Source organism: Scyliorhinus canicula, chromosome 21, assembly GCF_902713615.1.
Source record: "Scyliorhinus canicula chromosome 21, sScyCan1.1, whole genome shotgun sequence".
Taxonomy (NCBI): domain Eukaryota; kingdom Metazoa; phylum Chordata; class Chondrichthyes; order Carcharhiniformes; family Scyliorhinidae; genus Scyliorhinus; species Scyliorhinus canicula.
Window position 1 is genome coordinate 54,849,550 of NC_052166.1, and position 22,761 is coordinate 54,872,310.

The window sequence follows — 22,761 nt, forward strand, 5'->3', positions numbered from 1 at the left end:
CGATCACATAGGACTGAGGTGAGGAGAAATTTCTGCACTTGAGGGTTGTGAATCTTTGGAATTGTCTGCCCCGATGAGGTTGTCAATGCTCCCTTGTTGACTATATTTAAAGGAAAGATGGATGTGGACGTAGTTCTGTGTCTCGGGGGGAATTGGGGGGTGGGCCGAAGCTAAAGATCAGCCATGTTTATATTGTATGGTGCAACAGGCCTGGTGATATTCTACTGCTATCGCTCCTCTTTGTCACCTAATCAGTTAACTGAGGCCTACAATTTGGGGCCCACCTGCACCACAGACTGCAGTGACCTGTTAAGCTCGAGGGGTTTCTTGGGTAGTAGAGGGGTCTGTATTTTCCCAGTTTCAGACCAGGGTAAGGCAGTGATATCGTCACTGGACTAACAATCCAGGGTAATGAGCTGGGTTCAAATCCCACCAGGGCAGATTGAATTGAATAAAATTCTGTAATTAGAAGACCATTTTCTTCATTTGTTGTCAGCCCATCACTATAATGTCCCTTTTTTAGGGAAGGAAATTGGCTCTCCTTACCTGGTCTGACCTACATGCGAGTGTCGCACAGCAATGTGGTTGACTTTCTAATGTTCTCTGCAATGGCCAAGAAAATCCGTTTTCAGGGATGGGCAAAAAGTGCTGGCTCAGCAACATTCACGTCCCAGAGGTTGTTAGTGTTGCTTCTGTTGGGTACAGAAGAGCCAATGGGATGCGAGTCCTGTCCACTGAGGAAGGTGGGTAATCGCATTTTGAGTGGTCTGGCCCAAAGGGCCTGCTTCCCAGGCTCGCATGACGACAGCCTCTAGGAACTGACGGGCAAGAAAACGACGGTGTGGTTTTTGCGCACTCCATCCCTCTGGTGACCAGATCAGAACTTTAATGTGGGATGGGGGGGAAAAGAAGCTTCCCCCATGCTTTATATCAGAATAGTGGTCTTGAAAGCAACCTCACATTGGTGGTTTTCCAGCTCACTCAGCTGGGGCAACATGCAGCTGGGGGAGGGGGGGGGGGGGTTTCTGGCATCGAGCCCCGTCCACTTCTACAGATCAGCAACTGTATCTTCCTCTAATACAGACCATCTTGCCATCAGGGTGGTAGATGTGTAGTTCAAATAGTCTGTTGGATCACTTGTAACAAAGGAGATCCTCAATTGTCCTGAACTATCTCCGCACAAAGCCAGAGAGGGAACTACTTTATCTTCAATAACCATACACTATTTGGGGGAACCATGGAATCAATTTTGAATATAGGCGTGGAGATTAAAGGTTGTTTTTGTGTGGGAAGCAACACCAGGCTGGCGAATCTCTCATTTTGATCTTCTTGTCTCTTTTTTTTTTCCCCCCAGGTTTCGAACGCTGCTGGTGGTGACATCCAAATAAGCCTGGTGTCTGCCGAGAATCCATTTAAACAGAGCATGCTGGAGTCTGAGGACAGCTTCATCCTGGACAATGGATCCAATGGACAGATCTTTGTGTGGAAAGGTTAGAATGGTCAAGCTGGCCAGTTTGTCGGGCTGGTTTTAAGGGCGGGTTTAAAGGATTTGTTCAATGTTGCCCAGGATAATATTTGGTGAATGGACACCTAGCTCGCCTTTGTGTCCCATTGTTCTCAACTTCCCTTTCACCCCAAGTCCGCAAATGAAAACCCAATCTTTTAGATTATATTGGAATAAGCCTGGAGAGCGGACAGTGAGGGCTCAGTGATCCATATTTATCCATGATATGAGGTGGGAAAACTCTTTTTGAACCAGCTCTGTGGGTTCACAAGGCGAAGGATGGAAATAATTGGTACGGGTTTGGAAATTCCAGGTAAACATCCATCTACAAAGGTGTTGATTACACCGAGTCAGTTGGACTGATTTTGGTAGTGCTATTGACTGCGAGGGACTCTACCCTTTGTAGAGCCAATTTGCACCATTGTGGTACCAAAGGAGTTTTTTTGAAATGCGGAAAGCAAATCAGTCTGTCACAGGTTGGAGGGTGGGCAGGGAATAAGGATTTAAAGTTTTGTGCTCGCTAACAGTGCATCAACAATCTTCATTGTGTTGCTGTACATATGTCCCCCACAGCCTCGCTCACCCTAGTTTCACCTGGATTATTTTGGCTTCAGGTCAGAGTAAAGGAATGCAGATCCTGTGCCTTTACATGGCATGAAAATGGGGAATCACCTGTCGCAACACCACTTGATAGAGATGGAGTTAGATGAGTTGTGATGGGAGTTGTCAATCTAGGAAATATTTCTATGTATGGCAATGCATATCCAGGCGAAAGGAGTCCTTATTGACAGCGCTGATGTTTTGAAGAGGAAGAAGTAGAAGGGGAAACAGTAGTTGAATTCACGTAGATTTTGTTGGTGGATGTCATTGCGTACTTGAGATTGTTTGAATCTGGTTAGTGGTAATGCACTATTGGTGTGCACTAGGATGTATTGTCTAACCTAACTTGCTCTGTGAAGGTGGTTATTGGCTGCCACCGTGAATTTTGACAGTCTGTAGCAATTTAATGCAATTGAGTGCCTCACTTGGTGTAGGTAAGTCCCAGAGACTGGACCTGTGGTAAATGAAGGCAGGTTTTGCTCTCTGAGGAGCAATTGAGAACCATGTGGATTTTGTAATAATCCATTGGTTCATGGTCACGTTTTGATTTAAACTGACATCTTGCAGATATTTTTGTGGGGTTTGTAGACATTCTCTGAATTATTAGTCATCCAGCCATGTAACCATTGATCTCGCACGAGAATAATTTTTGTTTTAACCAAAATCTTTTACTTTTTTTCTTCTTCTTTCTTTTCACCTCCAGTTGAGTGTGACTCTTGAGTGTTGTTAAATTATTGCTAACGTTCTGAGAATGGGGGAGAAAGGCCATTCTCTCATCTCCTACTTTTTTTTTGTGAAAGGTAAGAAAGCTAACCCAGACGAACGAAAAGCTGCTCTCCAAGCTGCTGAGGACTTTATCACCAAAATGGACTACCCCAAACACACCCAGGTAAGATGCGCTGTGGAGTGTTTCGGTTTTTGTATCAAAATGAGGGCAGCAGCTTACTCCGCTCGTCAAACCTTTCTCCCCACCCTTCAACCTGTTAGTGAGAGCAACTGGGGGAACATTTGGGAACATGTTGAGACCGATGATGGTCACTGCGAAGGAATGATTTGGAATTCACTCAGAAGCCTCATAGGGGCCTCACGGTAGCATGGTGGTTAGCATCAATGCTTCACAGCTCCAGGGTCCCAGGTTCGATTCCCGGCTGGGTCACTGTCTGTGTGGAGTCTGCACGTCCTCCCCGTGTGTGCGTGGGTTTCCTCTGGGTGCTCCGGTTTCCTCCCACAGTCCAATGATGTGCGGGTTAGGTGGATTGGCCATGCCAAATTGCCCGTAGTGTAAGGTTAATGGGGGGTTTGTTGGGTTACGGGTATACGGGTTACGTGGGTTTAAGTGGGGTGATCATTGCTCGGCACAACATCGAGGGCCGAAGGGCCTGTTCTGTGCTGTACTGTTCTATTCTATAAGCGACCGACACATTCACATTCCATGTTGAAGGGCTCACCACGCAATATTTTATATCGCCTGTCTATTAGGAATCCAATATTAAATAGATGTCTCGCTGTTTTGTCTTGTCGCAGCAATTACATTTTCATCTTGGCAGTTGTATACTTGGAGGAAAACAGATTTAACAGTTTTCACTGTGTGGTTGGAATTTATATTTGGAGCAGGGCGGGACGAGGGACTTTGTGATTAAAGCTCCCACTATTGTGTCTCCTAGGTTCAGATTCTGCCAGAGACCGGGGAGACTCCTCTGTTCAAGCAGTTCTTCAAGAATTGGGTCGACCTGTACCAGACCGAGGGAATGGGATCCTGCTACATCTCTGGGCAGATTGCCAAAATTGAAAAAGTGCCTTTTGATGCTGCAACGTTGCACGAGTCTCCTGCCATGGCCGCCCAACACGGGATGGTGGACGATGGGTCTGGAGAGAAAACGGTAAAAGCACTTAACGCATCACCTAACGGTGCCCTGGAGAGTTGCACCGCCAGCTTGTAGGAAGCAGTATAGAAACCTAATCTAATCTACATCGAGCTCTAGATTCTAAACATTTACCCAGCTGTGTAACGGAGACCTGTCATTTAATTTACATGGCTGAATGATCCGGATCGCTTCCAAATGTGCCTTCACAACAGCAAATTACATTTGTGTAGCACCTTTTTGATGTAATGCCCCACAATACTGAACAAGTGTGCCCTCCCCTGTCCCCCTCCCTACCCACCCATCCAGTCCAAGTGGTGTACAGCTAGACTCCTAAATCCATCATCTGGTCTGGCTGACTGGGACCACATCTCTGCTGAAACCACTCCTGGATAATCTTGGGGTTGTGGACCTCTCCTTGCCCCCCGCCCCCTCTCCTCCCCAATAACCAGTAGAAGGAGCTCCATGGATACTTTACTCAATAAGATTGTTCACAGGCTTTCCCCGCAACCCTCCCCTCCTATTTTCAACCTATCCACTCGATTGCCTTGTTCTAACAAAGCAAACCCTCCTTCCTGCCCAGCCCTAAACCCACCACTTTCTCAACACTCCGTTACTGCAGCAAGGTGGAGTATTTGGTAATCAATATTGCATTCTCATTGAATTTGGGAGTCTTCTAAGCTTCAATATCTTGATGTGAGTGTACACCACTTTATTCCTTCAAGTTAACTGTCCCAATGTAAAAGCGAATAGATTTTAGGATGTGAGATCTAGATGGTGTAAACCTACAATATTTTTTTGGGGGGCAGGGGGGGTGTAAGCAGTGTAGACTGTAAGACATTATAGACTTTTTTACCTGAATTAAATGCATTTGCACATGGTGGATCCGATTGAATAAGGACAGGGAAGGGGATGGTGACATGGCAACACTGAGAGATGGGATGTGCCTTTGCCTTGCTCAGTTTCTTCTTCATAGTTATCGTCATAGAGTGCTCCCGGGCAAGGGTCTGCCTCCTCCTAGCAGCACGTGCTTTGGAGTGGGTTACCAGTCCATACTCTGGGCAGGCAATGAAGAAATCCACAAGTGGAACTGGGAATAGTATTGGGCTAATGCTGTTGGCCTGACTCAATACTGGTCCCACAGACTAGGGATGTCCAGGGATTGGTCTGTGCTCCAGTAGTTGATCTCGTGTGTTTCTTGGCCAGGGAGGGAGGCAGACAGCCACAATTGTACTGCTATCCTGTATACGTGCGCCCCCTCGCTCAACTGCCTGGGGAGGGCTGAATGTAGCTCCACAGAGCTGCACTTTGTACATGTACATGAAAAATGACCAGTTGATTGGTGCGTTGGAAGAAGGCCTCGACTGTTTCCACCATGTGTGCCTGGCTCTGGGAAGGTGGGTGGGGAGATGAAATCAAATACTAGCTTGACACTACCAACAGTAAATCAACTTGGAACTTTCAGATCTGGCGCATTGAAGGCAGTGACAAAGTGGTTGTTGACCCGAGCACCCACGGCCAGTTCTATGGTGGAGACTGCTACATTGTCCTGTACAATTACACCTTTTCTGGACGGCAGGGTCACATCATCTATTACTGGTAAGCTGCTGAAAAGCTTTAAAATATTTTATTTGTACTTGTTTCTGTGGGATGCTTCAGTGGGTACGTGCCCGGGGGGGGGGGGGGGGGGGGGGACGACGACGACGACGACACCCAAGGAGGTTCCCAGCTGAACTGTGGGTCTGTGCTGTGGTACAGGTTTCGGCCGCAGTGCCCTCTGCTAATAAGATTGCGTGAAAAGTATTGGATAGTTCGTCCATTAACCGACGCCATCGAAAGGTGAACCGAACATTCCTTTCACAAACCATCTGAAAAGTGATTCAGTGGCTGGGAATAGCTTTGGGGTACGTTAAGGGTGTGGAAGCTGTTCTACTCCTGATGCTGGCTGGGGAAGGAAGAATCCCACCTTCCTTAGAATAAGTTTTATTCCTGAGTGAAACATTTACAGTTGTATATTGACTATATTAGAACTGCAGGTCCCTTTAAACAGTAAAGCAGGTCTACCGCCTCCCCCGCTTCCCTGAAAATAAATGATTTTTTGAACCACAGCAGTCCAGGGAATGAAGGTGGTGCCATGATGATGATGGGGTAGAGAATTGAAGAACCTTGACCCAATTGGGGTAGAGTGTGGTTTAGTAGTTAGCACAGTTGCTTCACAGCTCCAGGGTCCCAAGTTCGATTCCGGCTTGGGTCACTGTCTGTGCGGAGTCTGCCCGTTCTCCCCGTGTCTGCGTGGGTTTCCTTCGGGTGCTCCCGGTTTCCTCCCACAGTCCAAAGACGTGCAAGTTAGGTGGATTGGCCAGGCTAAATGCCCTTGATGTCCAAAAAAAAAGTTGGGTGGGGTTATGGGGATAGGGTTGAGGCGTGGGCTTGGGTGGGGTGCGGTGCTCTTTCCAGGGGCTGGTGCAGACTTGATGGGCCGAATGGCCGCATCCTCCTTCTTCTGCCGTGTAAATTCTATGATTCTAATTCTATGAATCATTTCAGCCCAATGCTAAATTACCTGCTCGCACTTGTCTGCCTTTACATTGGTGGAAATATGGGACTGGCTGAGCACAAATCATTGCTCCCTGAACAGGGAGGAGTGTGGGGAAGCAACTACTTTGACTGTGTGCTCGGGCCAAGGTACCACAAATACTACTGCCACTGGGCTCTGAACTTTTAATATTGGTTTTCCTCTTGGTTGCTCAGGACCCGGTAGTCATTTAACATCTCTAAAGGCAGATCTTGGTCAAATAGAGGCAGATTAACAGTGGTGCTTTTCACCCTTTGAGTGCTAAGACGTATTTTCATTCACATGGAGCGAGTGGTAGTTTGCCTCTCTGCTGCTGTCCCCTCCGCTCGGGTGTAGTGTGGGTTGAGCTTACTATTCCTGCCCTACTGCTGAGCATCAAAAGATAAGCAAGTGTAGAGTCTCATTCCATCAGGAAGTGTTGCAGAATATTGGAGCGATTATTTTTACTTATCTACATCCCAATCTTGATTTTGCTTCCTGTATGATTGTATTGGATTCTACAATCTGGTTCATTGCTTGAAGAATCTCTCTGCTGCTTATTACTTTAACAAGTCGTCAGAGGAGTTTGCACATTCCCCCCCGTGTCACTCCTACATCCCAAAAAGTTATAGATCATAGAATTTACAGTGCAAAAGGAGGCCATTCAGCCCATCGAGTCCACACCGGCTCTTTGAAAGAACGCCCCACCCACCACTAAGGGCAATTTTGGACACTTGAGGACAATTTAGCATGGCCAACTCACCTAACCTGCACATCTTTGAACTGAGCACCCGGAGGAAACCCACGCACACACTGGGAGGACGTGCCGACTCCGCACAGACAGTGACCCAAGCCGGGAATCGAACCTGGGACCATGGAGCTGTGAAGCAATTGTGCTAACCACGATCTACCGTGCTGCCCAGGGTATGCAGAGTAGGTGAATTGATTGCACTAAATGGCCCCTTAATTGGGGGGGGGGGGGAAGAATTGGGTACTCTAAATTTATATTTAAATAAAAACAAGTCATCAGAGGTCTGCTGAGGGCGCAGAATTTAAACATGGGCTTTCTTTACAAAAATATGCTTTACTCAAAGAAATATCTTAAACGTGATCATAACAGCAAAGTGCTAGGATATTTACATTCTCTGCAGAGATCAAGATGCAGTCTGAGGTGCTTAAATATTTAATGAGAACATTACAAACATCGCAATATTTTTGTTACAGTTCTGTTCAAAGTATACATTCGTCATGTTACACTCTGCAGTGCTTAATACAGTTACATAGAGTTAGGATTCAGCACACCATCCGTGGGGTTTTACATGGTGTCCAGCCCCTTAGTGGACATTACGTGCCGACCACTATTTGATGTATTTGTGGCCAAAGGTCTTTTTCTGAACCAACTTTTTTGACGAGGGACTGAGTGATACGGCACAGTCCAACTACTCTGGGCGTTCCACAGCAACATGTCCAAACCCATCCTTCACAACACTGGGGACGGGCAGAACTCCCTATGTATCGACACTTAAATCTACACACTGCTTGATACAGCCACGCACACAAGTGGCCATCAGGATGAGGGTGACGTTTGGTATATTTCTCCCTCGCCTATCCAGAGATTTTTACATTGTGTCCCTTCGGACATGTTACGTATCTGGGAATATTCCCTCTGCTGGCATCATTACACATCACTTGATGCATAGCCAGAGTGTTTGTGCTGATCACCATCTTATTGTATTGAGCCACACCCTGAATTAACCTCTCATTCGGGTTTTACAAGAATCCAGGAGTGTGGGAACCTCCATATCTTTTCTCTTTGCAGCAACGAAAACCTAGGACACCAGCCAACTTTATAAGATGAAGTAGAAGATGGCTTGGGCCAGTGCAGGATTGGGGGTATGGGCCAGACTTGCGTCACGTACAGCAACACTGCACCTCTCATTTGATGACCAAGTTCTTATCCACAAGGAGAGGAAGTGTCGCTCCCACAAGCCCAGTTTTTTTGCCTTGCCTTGGCAATAACGCATGTCTCAGCCAGTCCGAATCGTGTAGCCTTCAGGTGATCTGACCTGACGGTGAAGAGGACTAAAGATCGGTCAGCCCAGTCCTCAAAGAACTGTCATACCCCTTGCCACGTTTTACCTTCGCTCCCGAGGCCAGTTCAAACTGGTCGCAGACGTTCATGAACCTGCGCACCGACGTGCCTGAGCAGAAGGTGGCGACGTTGTCCATGGACAGAGAGGCTTTGACCTGACTGCCTCCACTGCCTGGGATCATCACTCTTGTGTCCGAATCCTTCTTGATGGACCCGGCAAAAGGTTCCATGCAACACACTAAAACAGGACAGGAGAGCGGTCCGCCCTGCCCCTGGTCCTGGCTGATGAGGTAGGAGTCCACCCTCTTGTCCTGCACATAGTCCTGCCCTACTCGGGGATATGATCATCTATCCGAGATCTTCCCAGTCTGGTCAGGGTGGATCACTGACTCCAGAGCAGACATGACCCAGTTAGCGCTGACCATCGCTAGAATTTATAATCCACATTCAACAATTAAATGAATCACTAATTTCCTCCCTTCCCCTTCCGCTTGTAGATGAGGGTGATGATGCCTTTCCTCGTGGATTCCGACATGCTGCCGTCCAGCATCATGGAATCCCTACAGAGTAGGAGTAGGCCATTTGGCCCATTGAGCGTGCACCGACCCTTCGAAACACCACCCTACCTAGGCTCAATCCCCCACTTAATCCTTGTACTTTTGGACACTTGGGGGCAATTTAGTGTGGCCAATCCACCTAACCTGCACATCTTTGCACTGTGGGACGAAACTGGAGCACCCGGAGGAAACTCACAAGAACGTGCAAACTCCACACAGTCACCCGTGGCCGGAATCGAGCCCTGGCTCTGAGGCAGCTGTGCTTACCACTGTGCTGCTGCAGAAGCCGCATTGTACACTTTCAACAGATCTGGGCTGCTCCGCTCCCACCCAGCCGAAGACAACTCGGCCGGTAAGCCGTCCCCTCCGGGAGTTTTGCTCATCCCGAAGGACATGGCCATTTGTCAGTGAGTTGGCGGAATTTCCAGGCTATCCCATTCGCTGTCTAAGGCATCCCGTTACAGATAACCTGGGAGGCCCCGCGGTCTGTTGGCATCAGGTCATACAAGGATTTATTAATCCTCCATGGCAGACTGCGGTGACTTTACCAACCCGTCGTCTTCCTTCAGGCTGCTGATCACGAAACCCAAGCCCGTTTCATCCCGCTCCACGGAGCGGGCTCTGGACCGCAAGATGACTTTGAGGTCTCCGAAGCAAAGACTTGCTGTCTCTTCACCACCTTTTTGCAGCTCCCTCTTGACATCGGACCCCTCGACTGCTGGAGCGGATTCTGCCTCCTTTCTGGAGTTGGGACATATTTTTGGGGATGGAAAAAGCTCTGGCCTTGATTGCTTTCCCGGAGCGGGAGACCAATTCAAACTCTACTGTCCCGAAAACTAAGTCAGGAAGCGAGTGCGAGGTGAATGGCGCAGGCAATGTTCGGACCGTTGTCCCTTAACCTCCTCCCTATTGATAATGTTTAAGATTTGTTTTTAATGTATGTTCCCTTTTACTGTAGTACCTTTTATTTTTCCATAGTTCTATTCATTTCCTTCATTATACGTTAAATTAGATTGCACAGTTCTTGGGAACCTTTGCATCTACCCTGCTGGTGCCTCTGAAGGTGTCCTCCACTTGGATATGGAAAAAATGATGTATTTCCTTGTTGGGATTCTGGAGTGGAGCTCATTTTGTTTCTGGTGAAAGGACAGTTCACACACCATCTTGTAAACTTTGTTCCATGCTGCCACCTAGTGGTGTGTGCGTGTGTGGCACCTGCACCTATTTGGTGTTTGTTCAACACTTAGCATGTCCATTGCACTTGTACTGAGGTGGATATTCTAACATCTGAACTCTGAATGGAGAGCGTCACACACTCCTGTCATTTACCACAGCAACAGATTGCTGATTCGGAAACTGCACTGTGGTTTATAATTTATGATCTGAAGACCCTTTTGCCTTAATGTCGTCTCATCTCTACTGAAGACTGTTTTTTGCTACAGTGATGTCTCTCGTTCTCTCGCGCTCTCTCTCGTGCATCTCTCTCTCTCTCTCTCTCCTCGGCAGCATTGCCTAACAAACAGATTGCCTGGGTGGGGGGGGGGTGCCTTTGGTCCGTTTGACTTGGTGCTATTGCACAAGTAGTATTCATGGTAAATTAAGTGCTTTAATTATATGCAGTTGGAGGGCATTAATTAGGTTTTTATTTCAGCACCTATAACGTGGTGCTTAACTGTAGTACTGTTCAGTTGGGAGGTGCATACTTGTAATGTTTCACTCGGTAAATAAATTGAGTAAAGACTGACTCCAGCGTCATCCTTACCTCTTCCCCCCCCCCCCCCCCAAAAAAAAGAACAATTAATCGCTGCAGCATCATTGGATCAAACTCTGGTCTAGTCTACTGGTTAATGTGTTGGTTGGTTGTATTTGTTTTGCAGGTTAGGAGGTGACGCGTCCCAAGATGAAATGGGTGCGGCTGCCATCTTGACAGCTCAGCTCGACGAGGAGCTGCGTGGTGGCCCAGTCCAGGTAAAAAAAAAAAAAAAAAAAAACCCCCACAATTCTCCAGCGAAGAGTCAAAGCGTGTTGTGCGGTTACCAAATTGCTGCCACTGATGTCGACAAATGAATAAGTTTGAATACAGCTGCCCCATCAGTTTCTATAAAACGGTGACAAAAATAAGTGCCCGAGGTGGGGTTAATTTTGGGTTTCTGTTGCACGGCCCCCCTCCAGAATAAAGATCTGACTGAAACCATTGTGCCAAATGTTGCGGTTTGGTCCCATGATCGGGCTGAGTGGGCAAGTGTAGCCAGTCAGTCAGTGGAGCTGCTTTGACTGTGTTTATCAGCCAGCCTCACGGGGCATCAATTAGTTTCATTGTTTGTACAAGTCGAGCACCGCAGTAATCAACTATTTAATTCCATGGGTTTCCACCATGAGAAGAAACCTGGATGACCTGATACTAGGGTTCTGAAGACGGGTCGTCCAATACCTGTAAAGACACTGACAGAATTGGAAGAATAATTCAATAAGATTTCTACCATTCCTGCAGTTGAACTAATTTAACGGTTCAACTTTTCACACCACCTCTGCTGCAGTGAATTCTACGTGAGGACTTTACTGTGGTTCCTCTTGCAGTCTGAGGATCTCTTAGTTGCAAAGCACCAGCTGTGCATCCCCCCCCTCGTGTTGTCGCATCACCTCGAGAGCGATGTGACCCCTCCAGCACTACTCCCGCTTCAAAGTCTTTTTTATAATCCGTTTCAGAAATGAGGGGAAAGGGTTTTGAGTGAGGAAATAAAACTAGAAATCAATTTATTTATTTTTTTAAAATGTTTTTATTCTCCATTTTCGCATTTTCCTTCACAATTTACTCCCCACCCACATTCAGTAAACGGTAACAAATACAAAATCAATCCCCTTAACAATAACAACAATCCCATCCTCCCACCACCCCAAACAACGGCCCACCTGTCCATATATGCATCCAATAAAACAAACCCACGGTGAAAACAAAGGAGAAAAAGGAGTCCGGGACTGCCCATGGTCACCATAGAGTTCTCAGTTCTGCCACAGTCTTTCTGCCTTCGCAAACGATTCCGCCGTTCCAAAATAAAAGTCCTTGAGCTTGTAAGTTACCCTCAGCTTCGCTGGATATACAATGCCGCACTGCACCTTGCTGATGTACAGTGCCCTCTTCACCCGGTTGAAAGCAGCCCGCCTCCTCGCCAGCTCCACCGTAAAGTCCTGGTACACACTTATACCAGCTGTAGCCCACTGCACCACCCGCTTCTGCTTGGCCCAGCACAGGACCTTCTCCTTCACACTGGTACCTACGGAAGCACAGAGTCACTACCCTTGGCGGCTCACTCGCCTTTGGTACAGGCCTCCACGACCGATGAGCCCGATCCAGTTCATACCGGGAGGGATCCTCCTTTTTTTCCCCCCCCCCCCCCCAATAGTTTCGCCAGCATCGCAGCAAAATACTCAGTCGGCCTCGGCCCTTCAACTCCTTCGGGCAGCCCCACAATTCACAAATTCTGTCGCCTGGATCTGTTTTCCAGGTCTTCCATTTTCCCTCGTAGATCCTTGTTAATATCCATCACCTTCCGCATCTCCTTCCCCGTCGAGGTAAGTTGATCACCGTGCTGCAATAATGTCTCCTCCACTTCCTTCTCCCTTGCTCCCGCACCTCCTTCACTGCGCTCGCCACCGCCGTCGTCACCGGGGAAATCGCCTCCTCCACCAGCGCACTCGAAACCTCCCTCATCTCCTTCCTCATTGTCTCCATGGATTTTGTAAATTGTCTTTCGAATTCCACGGCCATCACCTTAGTTATTTCTTCAGCCGTAAGCAATGCGGCCTCCCCTGGTGCTCCAGCCTCCATTTTCCTTGGTGACCCCGCGGTGACCTTTCTACTCCCCGACGAACTTTCAGCTGTTTTCACAGCAGTTTTTTTTTAACTGGTCCTCGACATATCCCTTCCGTTTGCCTTATCCTGACCTTCACCACCTTCGCTGCCCCTAGGACCGGGCGTCAATCCCTGACGATGCCGTTCCCGACGGACCTTCAGCTGTTTTTTTTTTAACGGCCGGTTTTTTGCTCTCCCTCGACATTTTCCTTTACTGTGCCTTCACTGTGGCTCCTCTGTGCCTTCTCTCTTTGCCACCTCCGTGGACCCTGGGACCAGGCTTAAAGCCCCGGAAATGCCGTTCCCAAACGGGAGCCCTCCGTTGTGCGGCTGCCTCCCGCCGTCACCGGAAGTGAGAAATCAATTATTGGTGCTTTTTTTTTTTTCAAAACGGTAATTCCCTGACCGTTGAATTGACTGGGGAATATTTAAACTTTTTGCTAATTTCTCCACCCTTTCCTTCTGAAACCAACTGTGCACTAAAGCAACATTCAAGATTTGTCATCTGACTATTGTGAAAATATTTTTCACCACCTGCTGTACGAATGGCCAGTCGCCTGTGTCGGGTACCAGTCACCTGCCCCTTTGTGAATGAGCTGGGTCGCTTTGATTACAGAAGCAATTTGAAAGCAAGGATGGGGTTGGTTAAATGAACAATGCTTTCTGGTTGGGTCCCGAAGCCATGCTTTCACCTTTGCCGCCTCCTGACAGGCAGCCCCTGCTCAAAAACAAAAACGCAAAGTGAACCAGTCTGGACTCAAATAGTGGGGCAGTCAGAACGGGTGCGATTTAACAGAAATGGAAGAGTTTTGTGTTTGGCTGGGTGTGCTAGCAGCACAGAACGACCCTGCTGTTGCTGGTAGCACAGTTGCTTCACAGCTCCAGGGTCCCAGGTTCGATTCCCGGCTTGGGTGACTGTGCGGAGTCTGCATGTTCTTCCAGTGTCTGCGTGGGTTTCCTCCCACAGTTCAAAGATGTGCAGATTAAGTGGATTGGCTGTGCTAAATTGCTCTTGGTGTCCAAAAAGGTTGGGTAGGGTTACGGGGGTCAGGGTGGAGGCGTGAGCTTAAGTAGGGTGCCCTTTCTAAGGGCTGGTGCAGACTCGATGGGCCGAATGGTCTCCTTTTGCACTGTAAATTCTATGATTAAAACTGGACTCTGCTTCATTACTGGGCCTCTGTGAGGAAGGCCCTTCCCAGGCTACACCTAGTCCCATTTCCCGCACTAACGAGCTTGGCTCGATCTCTGCACCGCCCACCCCCTCCTCTTGAATAAGGGGGTTCACCCGCATTCCAACTCATCAGGGCAGAGCACCCCTGAGCCCAATTCCTGGTATGGTACGGTGCCAAGGTACCACCCTGCCCACAGCCCAACCACACCGAGGCCCCAGATCACCTGGGAGATGAGCAGCCCCCCCCCCCTCCCCCCACACAAAGTGCCAGTATGCCAGGTCCACGTTTGAAACCAGTGCTAAATGGCACCTGCTTGGGGTCTCTGAGGCCATTCAATTCCAGGCTCTGGGTAGATCCGGTGTGGACATATTATCTAAATGGGTCTCGATATCAATGGATGGGATCCGGATCACGGCACTTTGTGAGCTCTCGTTGATCTCACGAGGTGTGATGAGGCTGGACAATCTCGCAAGAGGCCTCTCTGGGATTTAACGGCCTCGCCATGCCCTGAATCGGGCACGGCAAGGCCCATAGATCGCGCCCAACCAGCCAAGGTGCAGGATATCTGGTACCTGAGGCTTTGGAATTCATCCACCTTCGCCTCGGCGACCTCAGGCGAGCGCCATTCAGCACTGGTCCCCACAAGCTGGGACAAGACGGAATGACATTTGTGGGGGGTCTCCTGGGGCATCAGGCCCCCAGCTGCATGCTCCTTGGGCAGGATGGTTTCCTGGACACTTTGGCAGTGCTGCCCAGCATTGCCAGGGTGCCAGGTGGCATGACCAGCTGGCATGGGCCCTGCCAGGTTGGCACTGCAACAGTACAATGCTGGCATTATTTGCATGCGATTGGGCTGGGGGCACTCTGTGTATGCATGAACAGACAAGTTCTTGCACTTCCCAGACAGTGGCTTAATTCCTCACACTCAGCACTACGCAGAATCAAAAGGTGACCCGATCGATTGTGGTGTTTAAAGTAAGTGAAATAAGTTGGGTTTGTTTACAGTGTGGTGTTGAATATTGGTCTGATCTGTCAACAATATAACTTGTGTTAATGAAGCAGGATTTAATTGGTGACTTCCTCTGAATTCCTAATTCTCTGCAGGGAGCTGATGGTTCCCGAATCATTAACCAGGTATCGGCACCTGCTCGCTGTAGATTGTGGCTTTTAGTGACCCCCCCTACACTTGTAGCAAAATGAGGAAGTATTTGTGTCTCTAACCTCAAACCCTGCAGGCATGACACCGTTCTGCATGATCCAAGTTGTCCGAATGTTGCTGCTTTTGTAGATTTGTGTCCAGCGTGCCACTCGTGGCGTTTACAGCTGGAAATGTGTAGACGTAGCAGCTGTGGATGGAATGCTTCACTGTTGCATTTATTAACAGCATCGGAGTGTCCTCTGGGAGGGTGAAAAATGTAGCTGATCCCCCTCATATCTGTTATGCTTGTGCACAATTCTCCTCCAATGGTTAACATGCTTTGCGATATAGAAAGAAGAGGCATGAACTCCGTGCTGAGGAATTTAAACCCTTCTCTAATTTTGGCAACTTGGTGTTTTTCCCTGGGAGCTTCCAGTTTAAAAATCCGGCAGTGGATGGGTGCCCAGTGAAACTGCCTAGGATCTGCCTCCATCCCAATCGGAGAAGGCAACACTAAGTCCTTCTGGGTCTCTCTCTCCCTCTCTCTCTCGTGCTTTTTACACATGTCTATCAAAGAGTAGCATTCGCCTGAGTGGGCAATGTTGCTCGTGAACTGATTGTTGCTGAGCTAATAGGGACACTATCCCATTTGTCTTGAATGCTAATGCCAACGTTCCAGTGCCAGAGGAATGTTGCACCCGTGCGCTGATAACTTCTGCCTTAGGCCAATCACCATGCCCATCAATCTGAAACCAGGGTCTTCACTCTAAATGGGTACATTGGGAAACTACATTTATATCGGTGTGATATGTGGTTTAGTAGAAATGTCACCAAAACCCAACAGTAAGAAAATATTTAATTGTGACCAATGGCAGAAGTTAAAGGTTGTATTGAATCGTAGAATTTGCAGTGCAAATGGAGGCCATTCGGCCCATCGGGTCTGCACTGGTCCTTAGAAAGAGCACCCTATGCCTCCACCCTATTACAGTAACCCTACCTCCCCTTTTGGAAACTAAGGGGGCAATTTAGCATGGCCAATCCACCTAACCACATCTTTGGACTGTGGGAGGAACCCGGAGCACCCGGAGGAAAGTCATGCAGACACGGGGAGAAAGTGCAAACTCCACACAGTCACCCGAGGCCGGACTTGAACCTGGGACCCTGGAGCTGTGAGGCAGCGGTGCTAACCACTGTGCCGGCCCTCAAAGGGAAGAGGCTTATAAAGTTGCTCAGAACAAAGTAGTAAACATGAGAATTAGGAGGCATTTTGGAATTCGGCAAAGGAGGATCAGGAAAATGATGGAAGAAAGAGAAAATAGAATATATGCACATGTGCGTTAGGAATAGATCACCTCGGATATGAGTTACGAGAAGGATGCAAATGGGCTGTGATGCGCAATCAATAACTACTGAAACGATGATGTAGTCCGAACAAAATGTTTCCCCAGCAGCTCGAGTACAGAAAAGGCAGGCTGCTGGGAAAACACGGGCTCTTATACTCCGCCTCACTGGGTGGAGCTACCTTACACTGGCCCAATGGTTAGTATTTCATTGGTCAATGAGCAGCGAGCCTTCTCCACCAATGGTGGCTCAGCACTCCCAGGTACCGTAGTACCTCTAGTCATACTGCCACAGACTGTTTGAGCAAAAACATGGCAAATTCAATCTAATTTGAAGTTATCCACTTTGAAAGTTAAATCGAAATGCAGAGCATTACTAAAATGGTGAGAAAGCGACCTGCGTGCCCTTGTCCACGAGTCACTGAAAGCTGGCGTTTAGCTGCAGCAAGCAACTAGGAAGACAAATGGTACCTTGGCCTTTATGCCAAGAGGATCTGGGTACAGGAATAAAGATGTCTTACTGCAATTTAGTCTTGTCAGACCACACTTGGGGGGGATTGTGTGCAGTTTTGCTTTCCTCGTCTAAGGAAGGAGATGCTTGCCATGAGGGGGTGAAACAAACGTTCACCAGACTGGTGCCTAGGATGGTGGATTTATTCTTCTGGGGAGAGATTTAGCAGACTAGGCCCGTAGGGCTCATCAGGAAAGTATCCAAGGTTCTTGTGATGCAGGGAGCATGGTTTTCCCCCTGATTGGGGCATCTGGAGCGAGGGGACTTTGCTCCCGGTTAAGAGGCCGTTTAGGACACAGGAAACTTTCTGCCTCGAGAGGTCTGTGGAGGCAAAGTTGCCAATGTTTTTCTGGAGGTTTTGTCACATGACCTGCCCCCATGTTCCAGCCATTATGTCAGCCAGGCGTCCCTCCTTGTGACGCACTGCCTTCCTCCACCAATTGGAAAGCAAAAAGACTCATTACCCAACTGGATGATGCTTGACTGTCTGTCAAACAACTGCCCCTGCCCCATTTTCAATATTTAATATCTGGTAAAGATAGCTTTTCAGGGGCAGCACAGTGGTAGCACTGCAGTCTCACGGCACCGAGGTCCCAGGTTCGATCCTGGCTCTGGGTCACTGTCTGTGTGGAGTTTGTACATTCTCCCCGTGTTTGCGTGGGTTTCACCCCCACATCCCAAAAGATGTGCAGGGTAGGTGAATTGAACATGCTAAATTGCCCCTTAATTTGAAAAAATGAATTGGGTACTCTTAAATTTATATATATTTTTAAAAAGATAACTTTTTTCAGGAAACCCGAATAATCCTTTATAATGTCCCAATGATTTTCTCCAGGGATGCGCACAGTCCTGGAAATTGATCTTCAATCCCTGGAGGCCATTCCTGTGGGTTGTTAACCTCCGTCATTGAGCACTCTCAGGACCGCAGTCAATAGATTTTTGAGAGATATCCAAGGGTCCAATAGTCTGGTGAAAATGGTGTTGGCATAGGGTGGAGCAGGTTTGAGGGGCTGAATGGCTGGCTGTTCTTTCTCATGTTTCCCGATAGCCAATACAGACAGAATACCTTAATCAGGGCTGGCATCTCTTCCCCGTGGATGAGGGCAAAATTCCAGCCCACTGCTACTCCTAGCTTTTTAGCTAATGGCCTGTAATATGTGGCATCTGCTTTATATCGAGCAATCCTTATTTGGGCACCATCACTGTTGTGGGCATAATTGTAGCTACATACTCTTTCCACTAGATGGAGCTTCAGTCTCCAGTTTCCCCAGCTTTAATACCTACAGCCGCAATCGCACTAAATTCTCTTTTTTTTCTCTTTCGCTTTTTTCTCTCTCTTCTCCTTTTCTCTTTTTCTCTCTCCCTTTTCTCTGTCTCTCTTTTTTTCTTCCTTCTCTGCATAAATATTTAATAAAACCACCATTCTGTGCTTCTGTCTTTAAAATGGGCCCATTCATTAATACATTTCATCCGTGGTTTGATTTGAGGTTTTTTTTTTCTGTTTCTGTCGGATTGGTTGATGGCCAAAAAAAGTCACGCGGGGCAGAAAAATGTGGGTCATTCTGTTGACGTCTATAAAACTTGTTTCTACCACCTCCCTGAAGCATACAAGTAGCCATTGTGACAAATTTGTGTGTTTTTGGGGGGGGAGGAGGAAACATTTCTACCGAGTGATGTAGATCAAAGGGCAACCTCTAATTGTGCCAGAAGAGAGACCAATCCAGCTATGACCAAGAGGGGGCCAATCAGCCCCTCGAGCCTGTGCAGCCATCCAGTGTGATATCCTGGTGTATCTGTACCTTGGACTCGAGCTGTGGAGACAGGAGCTGAACATTTAACCCTGGAGCAAGAATCCGTGATAACTCTTTCTCACTGCCTGGGAGTTGGGGAAATGGAAAACAATATATTTGTATTTGAACGCAGCGAGCATGTTGCTGGTTCCATCAGGATTCCAACTTTTGATCTGATGATCAGGATTTCTGGATTAAAGTGAAGCACTTGAGATATTCCAGGAAATCCTATTTTCTACCATGGATTTGAAAAACTTAAAAGCTTTCTGATTTTTGTTGTGATGTCTCATTTCTGAAGTTGAGTAAGAATTTGGGTGAAATCAGCTGTTTGCAAATCGGAGCCCTTTAAAAATCAAAAGTGGAACATTTGGCCGAGGTGTTTTGTACCCTCTTGATGCCCGTATCATTGCCCGAGGGATTTTGTACCTGTGGTGCATGTATAGTACTAGTAATTCACCAGTGTATTAGTATCATGTTCTGCCATTGTGGTACAGCCATGTTAATTTGTTGACCTTGTGGGCTCCACCTAATGGGCCATTGTGTGGCTTCACCCACAGGGGGATATGTTGGGGCATGTACGGGCTCTGCCCATGGCTCCTCCCTTTGAAAGGAAGTATAAAGAGCAGTTGACCTATCGGCGGATCACAGTATTGTACCACTCGCAGGCAGGCACTGTTTAAAGCTGATTTAAAACCTCTGTTTACTTCTCGTGTCTTTGAGAGAATTGATGGTTGCATCAGTACCCTTTTGGTGCCTGTACCCGACAGTTGCCCAAAGGTGTGGTCGGTTTGATATTTTCCATCAGATTCCCTGTGCTGAGTGACAACGGACAGCAGCCCACCGTTGTAAACATTTCCCAATGCCTTTAACCCCATTATTCCTCTCTCTCCTGGGGAGTTAATTTGAAGCAAACACAAGTGGGTTTATCCAACACAACTCTCTTTTTGTGTTGTGGGGGTGAGACCCACACAAACAGGTGACTGTGTCAAAAACTTAACTACCAAACTTTCCTTCAGTAAAACCGGGTGGGAGATGGAAGAGAGAACCAATAAATGGCATCCCCCCCCCCCCCCCCAGGTCCCCTCAAGCAAACTGCAGAGTGAGTCCCAACCACCTCCACAATCGGGAGCCTTGCATTAGACTTCAATTCCCTAATCGTGCAACCCAGGTGTGACCGGGCCTCCAGTGATGTCCAGCGAATGTTACTGAAGATCGTTGCATCGTCGGCCCTTTGAAAACCTGTCTGTCCCCTACGTGTAACATTCCATTGTACTGCTTTTGGGCCATTTATATTGACTGCTGAACTTCAACACCGTCCAAACATTGTTGTCTTGTTGCGTAAAAGCAAATCTGACATAAAAACATAATGCTGGAAATACTCAACAGGCCTGGCAGTGTGTGTGTGGGAGGGTGGGAAAGAGAGCGAGAATGCAATTCTTTTTTACTTAACTCTGACATTCTGGGTGGCATGGTGCAGTGGTCCCAGGTTCGATCCTGGCCCCGGGTCACATTCCGTGTGGAATTTGCACATTCTCCCCGTGTCGGTGTGGGTCTCACCCCCCCCCCCACAACCCAAAGATGTGCAGGGTAGGTGGATTGGCCATGCTAAGTTGCCCCTTAATTTGGGGGGGGGGGGGGGGAATTGGGTACTCTAAATATTTTAAAACTGCCGTCCTCTCCTGCAGTGGCTGCTTCCAGTTTTGTGGGTGCCCCACTTCTGCCTGGTGTCCGTCAATCCCAGGAAAATTCCTGGACTCTGAAGATGTGGGATTTGCTCCACAAAATGTAGTGGTGTGGGAGGTCCTCTCTTACTGTCAATAGAAAAGTGCCTAGTGACTGGTTAGAAGTGTGTGAATGTTGTGTGCACTTGCACGAGTTCCACCAGTGTTGCTTTTATGGTCACCTTGTCTCTGCTGCTTTTTGACTTTGTGCGGACCAGTCCTGTTTGCAGAATTTGCGACCGCGTTGACTAACCCACACAGTTGTATCCTATCTTTACAAGCAAATGTTGAAATTCTAATTGCTCCTATTAGTTCACTTTACTCCTGCACTGCCCATGTTTTTTTTCCCTCTTTCAAAACCACAGCCTCTCTGGGAATTGTAGATCGAATAGTAAGTACTCCAGACTATCATGAGCTAGGTTTTTTTTTGTTACAACTTGATTTTGTGATCCTTCTCCCTCCTCCCCCCCACTCTCCCCTCCTACATTTCATGGTTGGCCACCAGTAAAGTGAAGTTGCCACTCTCCCCTCCTGCATTTCATGGTTGGCCATCAGTAAAGTGAAGTTGCCAAAGTCCCAGATGACCATAGGCTGCTCCCCCCCCTTTGAGGGGGAGGAGCTGCCTGGTGGTGATTTAGCCTAAGGATCACCACACCTCGACGAGGGCAAGATTGAGAAGGAGGTACCTTCATGAATAATCTCAGCCGGTACAGGAATTGAACCCTACGCTGTTGTGCCTCGTTCTGCATCACAAACCAGCTGAACTGACCACCAGTAGACTCTCTGTTCCTAATATGCCTCCTGTGTAGACTGTTGACTGTTGCAGTGTAGGAAGTGGTTTGCGTGGTAAACTCTCAACCCCATCTGGGGAGGCTCCAACTTCAGCCTCCTCAAGTGGCTCGGTACAGGTTGGGCCTCTGCATCTGATGTGCTGGCATCACTGCTGTGACATGGACTCGATCCATTAGCAAATCCATCGCTACAATCCTCCAACTAAATGACAGCTGCTTCGGAGGCAAAGGCAGTGGCAGTGTTGAATTGAAGCATCAATTAGCCTTTTTACTTGTTTGCTTATCAAGAATCCATCTCGATCTGCCTCTAATCTTTTTTTTTTAATTTGCTCATGGGGCGTGGGCAGTGCCGGCTCTGCCACTGTTTATTGCCCGTCCCTAATTGCCCTGGAGGGGGCAGTTGAGAGTCAACCCACAATGCTGTGGGTCTGGAGTCACATACAGCCAGACCAGCTAAGGATGGCAGATTTCCTTAAAATTAGTGAACCAGATGGGTTTTTTCCAACAATTGACAATGGTTTCACGGTCCCCAATTTCACCCAATTCATTTTTCCTTATTGAGGGGCAATTTTAGCGTGGCCAATCCACCTACCCTGCTCATCTTTTGGGTTGTGGAGGCGAAACCCATGCAAACAGAGGAATGTACAAAGGCAGTGGCAACAGTGCTAACCACTGTACCACCATGCTGCCCCTCATTAGACTTTTTAATTCCAGATCTTTTATTGAGTTTAAATTCCATCATCTGCCGTGGTGGGATTTGAACCCAGGTCCCCAGATCATTATCCTGGGTCTCTGGATTACTAGTCCAGTGATAACCTGGAGGGCTGGTTTAGCTCAGTGTGCTGGACAGCTGGTTTGTGATGCAGAATAAGGCCAGCAGCGCGGGTTCAATTCCCGTTCCAGTCTCCCCAAACAGCTGCCGGAATGTGGCGGTGAGGGGCTTTTCACAGTAACTTCATAGTCGTGACAATAAAAGATTATTATTGGGCAGCACGGTAGCATTGTGGATAGCACAATTGCTTCACAGCTTCGAGGTCCCAGGTTCGATTCCAGCTTGGGTCACTGTCCGTGCGGAGTCTGCACATCCTCCCCGTGTGTGCGTGGGTTTCCTCCGGGTGCTCTGGTTTTCTCCCCGCAGTCCAAAGATGTGCAGGTTAGGTGGATTGACCATGATAAATTGCCCTTAGTGTCCAAAATTGCCCTTTGTTTTGGGTGGGGTTACTGGGTTATGGGGATAGGGTGGAGGTGTTGACCTTGGGTAGGATGCTCTTTCCAAGAG

General features: G+C 48.0%; 1 protein-coding gene across 2 annotated transcripts in view; it reads left to right on the forward strand.

Annotated features, from left to right (window-relative positions):
- gsna (gelsolin a) overlaps nucleotides 1–22,761 on the forward strand; it is a 61,490-nt gene that overhangs the window by 26,011 nt on the left and 12,718 nt on the right. The window contains exons 7-12 of one of the 2 annotated variants that reach the window (XM_038781922.1): nucleotides 1,355–1,490; nucleotides 2,905–2,993; nucleotides 3,769–3,984; nucleotides 5,432–5,565; nucleotides 11,047–11,137; nucleotides 15,296–15,325. In XM_038781922.1, the coding sequence (XP_038637850.1) occupies nucleotides 1,355–1,490; nucleotides 2,905–2,993; nucleotides 3,769–3,984; nucleotides 5,432–5,565; nucleotides 11,047–11,137; nucleotides 15,296–15,325 (696 nt within the window). The remainder of the gene's footprint in view (nucleotides 1–1,354; nucleotides 1,491–2,904; nucleotides 2,994–3,768; nucleotides 3,985–5,431; nucleotides 5,566–11,046; nucleotides 11,138–15,295; nucleotides 15,326–22,761) is intronic. The other variant, XM_038781923.1, reaches the window with a different exon arrangement.